Below are 4,390 nucleotides of genomic sequence, written 5' to 3' on the forward strand. Positions count from 1 at the left end.
TACATAAGACTCATCAGTGACGCCCATATCAAAATTCCAAAAAGGTTGTGCCAAATACGGCAACAACGTCAAGGATCTTAACATACGTGAATACCTTCCAACTTGGATGACAATATCGACCCCAAATGAGTAGCAAAATTCATTGTAGGTTATTATCTAAGGTTTTCTTTACAAGAATTAACTGTTTCAATTACAGTAAAATTATGAAAGGTGTGTTATACATCACGTCAGTATCGATTCACTGGGCTCACTTTTCAGATGATTTTTATCACAAAATTGCCGCATCCGTGGTCATCCTGAAACTTCATATTTGTTATGTGCTTCGGACGCAAGAAAATATTAAACGTGTTGTTTTCAATATTTTACATCACTATCTGTGCTGGTGGACTATCAGTCCCCGAGAGTATCATCAGCTCAGTAGTCAGTGCTTCGGTACTGACATGATTAAACAAACTTTACTAGAATTGACCGTTAATAAATTTTTAATATATGTGAAACTAAGGTTTCAACTCCCTCAGGCAAAGTTGGCTTTAGATGAATTTGGCTATTTGTTTTAAGTATTTTTGAAATAAAGCTCTTCAACGATTTTCGGTACTTATCTATCTATGGATTTAAAATGTTTGGCTTTGAGCGTTCCAGGGTTCTGTTGTTCAACTTGTCGTTATTTTAACGATTGATTAAATTTAACGAGTCATTAAATCTTTTAACCAGTCGTTACATAACGAGTCGTTTATTTTCTGTTGTTCAACAATATTTAACGTGTCGATTAAATAATCAATGAATTAAAATTTAATCAACTGATTAATCAATGCGTTAAAATTTAATCAACTGATTAATCAAGTGATTAAATAAAACCAACCCATCATGCATTGTTCTGGAGCATCCTGTCTGTACAACAATGGCTGAATCTACTGAACAAAACCCAAGTAAACTTAAAAGACTGAAGAAGACCAACTTCACTGTGGCAGAGGAAGACCTGATCCAGCAACTAGTAGAGAAACACTCTGGTGTAATTAATGGAAAACTTACTAATACAGTGACCAACCAGTTGAAGAAGAAGGTATGGGATGACATAGCCATAAAAGTTAATTCTCTTGGAGTTGCCATCCGTACAGCCACAGAAGTTAGGAACAAGTGGAGGAATACCACAAGAGTGGCCAAGGCTGTGTACACAACTCACAGGAGTGAGTTGTTCAAAACTGGGGGAGGACCAGCTCCAAAACAACCTAGCTCTGCAGTAGGAAAAGTTATCGATCTTATGAAGGACACCACCAGCTTCAGGGGGATTCAGGGTGGACTTGAAACTGAATCATTCCAGACAAGTAAGTAAATATTTTTTAACACTTTGAAATAAATCCCCAAATGTGTTTTCCCCTAAATTTATTAAATTTACTGTTTGCAAAAGTATAAATTACTCTAAATTATAGGGATTTTCTGGTAACTTAACAGAAAACCCTTGCCGTTTTTGGCACAACCTTTTTGATCTTTTGGTCCTCGATGCTGTTCAACTTTGTACTCGTTTCGGCTTTCAAACTTTTGTATCTGTGCGTCACACATAGGTCTTGTGTGGACAAAATACACTTCTGGCGTATTAAAATTTTGAACTTGTTGCCTTTTGTTGGCTGTTGTTCGTGTGATTCTTTGTCAATTGTGTTCTCCAATTTATTTATATTGTAGTCCTGTGTTGTCATTTGGTGTTATATTTCACATGGCCATAAAAGTGCGAGGTTTGGCATGCCACAAAACCAGGTTCAACCCACCATTTTTTCCTTTAAAAATGCCCTGTACCAAGTCAGGAATATGGTCATTGTTATATTATAGTTCGTTTCTGTGTGTATTACATTATAACGTTGTGTCGTTTGTTTTCTCTTATTTTTGAGTGTAAATTCACATTGCGATAAGACGTGTCACGGTACTTGTCTATCCCAAATTCATGTATTTGGTTTTGATGTTATATATATATGTTATATTTGTTATTCTCGTGGGATTTTGTCTATATGTGTTACATTTTAGTGTTATGTCGTTGTTCTCCTCTTATATTTAATGCGTTTCCCTCGGTTTTAGTTTGTTATCCCGATTTTGTTTTTTGTCCATGGATTTATGAGTTTTGAACAGCGGTATACTACTGTTGCCTTTATTTAGAACTTCTCAAGGCTCTACATTTCTTATTGAACTTTGTAAAAAGTAACTTGATCAGTTTCACTTAACATGTTTTTATTTATCATATAAAAACAAACATTGTTTGGCTAAATTTTGTTTTGAAGGTTCTTTTTATTGTTATTGTTAATTTTCAATGAAATTAACACAAATATTTGTATCCTTTTTAATACCGGGATACATAGTTTCCTTTCTTAAATTTTGGTAAAAGTTTCGTCTGCTCCGCCGTCACAACAAGTAGGGGAATTCCCAACTGATATCACGTGACTGATAACAATTTATTTTAACCAATATTTTCGATCATTAAATGATTGCCAACGTGTTTCTTGTTGGTTTGAAGGTTTTCCACTTGATATACTATTGAAAGATTGCATTTGCTTAAACTGATAACAGGTTTAAAGTATTATTTTCAACATTAGTTCACAAGTGGCTGCAGGTGCCCGCCAAGTTGTCTTTAAACTGGTATCTGTTGATTGATTAAAGGGAACCGTAATAGCTAATTTCGACCGAAAACCAGTCATGATTTATAATATTAAAACAGATACGGACTGGTTGTCATAAATCCGGAATCAAGTTGATCAATTTGTTGTTGCAGACTGAACCTAGACAGGAACACATATTAGTTTATAGCTGAGACCCTTGATAATCTGAAAAGGGTTGAAATAGGGTCTTAATTAGTCTTGTGCAATATTTTTATCTTGAAATTTAAAGTAATTGTATCTGAATTTAATTGAATGATGATAGTATGCCTTTTCAATTCCCCCCCCCTTTTAGAATTAATAAAATATACCCAAACACAGTATCAACGAATAATTTTGTTCTCATTTATTACAGATCAACCATCTATCAATGCCACTTTGCCGGAAGAAGATGCCAGCCAGGATTTGTATGAATCTGCAGCATCTCTGATAAGGGACAGTCCACCCCCCTCCAGTCCACCAAGTCCGTCTCTGCTTTCAGGATATGACCCCATCCTGACACAAACAGTCGTTCCACATATTCAAGAACAAACAGATAGGACAGATAAGCAGAAGTAAGTTGTAAATGTAAAAAAAGAAGATGTGGTATAATTGCCAATGAGACAGCTCCCCACAAGAGACCAGAAATTAACAACTGAAGGTCACCGTAAGCCACCTTCAACAAAAACGATTTTTAGTTCATAAGTAGAATGAATATTTTCCCGAAATTTTAGATTTAAAAAAAATTATATTTCTACCGTACTATGGGGATGTATACAAGAACTCTTTGAAAATGTGTTGTGGAAACAGGTTCCGCTAGATTATTTGGTCAATACTTCAAGTTTTCTTTTTTTACATTTTCATATATTTTTCTGACAGTTTCCCCCCACTTATTCACATATTTCAAGCCGGAAAACATGACATATTCTGACTGGTTATTTGATGGAACTATGACGTTGAATCGATCAATAAAAAGAGATGTAAAATTAATTGATCTTTTACAGAATTTATTATGTTTTTATTATTTGTAGGACAGTGAGAACACCTTTGAAAAAGGTAACAGTGCAGGATATTCACGACATGCAGTATCGTGCACTGCAAGGTAAACTAGAAATCCAAGAGAAGCAGAAAGTGCATATGGACTTGGAGAGGAACAAACTGGAACTACAAATTGAGCTGTTGCAGAAGTTAGTGGGTGGCAATTCTGAACCAGTTACACTCTCTCAGGCACTTGCCTCTATGTATTAAATGTATTAAATTCATTGTTATATTGTTGATTTGTATTTCAGAAATTACTATGAGGCCAACACATTCATTTAATTTTGTGTGCACACTCCTATGTAAAAGAAAATAGACCAGTAATTACAATTAAGCCACATATTGCACCTCCATCTTTCAAAAAATAATAAGTGATACATGAATCAAAAAATTTTTAATGACCTTGCTTGGCTATATACAGTCCTTGCACTGTCGGCCATGGCTTGTGCCTTTTTTGGGCATTTAAATAATATTTTTTTTTCCATATGGTAATTGATATAATCAATTGGCAATCATACCACATATTCTTATTCTTGTACTGAAAAACAGTTTCCTGGCTACTGGGTTTTTGATTTCATAGGCGACTAACTGCTCACCATTTACTATACCAGTATTGAAGTCGCGTAAATGCACACTTCCTCTCTCAACACATTGTCAAAGAGGGACGAAAGATACCAAAGAGACAGTCAAACTCATAAATCTAAAACAAACTGACAACGCCATGGCTAAAAATAAAA

General features: G+C 34.8%; 1 protein-coding gene across 1 annotated transcript; it reads left to right on the plus strand.

Annotated features, from left to right (window-relative positions):
* The first annotated feature begins 649 nt into the window (after positions 1-649).
* Positions 650-3,950, plus strand: LOC143049183 (uncharacterized). The gene is made up of 3 exons (XM_076222915.1): positions 650-1,322; positions 2,992-3,190; positions 3,647-3,950. Exons 1-3 carry the CDS (start codon positions 899-901, stop codon positions 3,861-3,863), a joined length of 840 nt encoding a protein of 279 aa, XP_076079030.1. The 5' UTR covers positions 650-898; the 3' UTR covers positions 3,864-3,950.
* The last annotated feature ends 440 nt before the right edge of the window (positions 3,951-4,390 follow it).

The sequence above is a fragment of the Mytilus galloprovincialis genome, chromosome 10 (assembly GCF_965363235.1).
Source record: "Mytilus galloprovincialis chromosome 10, xbMytGall1.hap1.1, whole genome shotgun sequence".
NCBI classification, from domain to species: domain Eukaryota; kingdom Metazoa; phylum Mollusca; class Bivalvia; order Mytilida; family Mytilidae; genus Mytilus; species Mytilus galloprovincialis.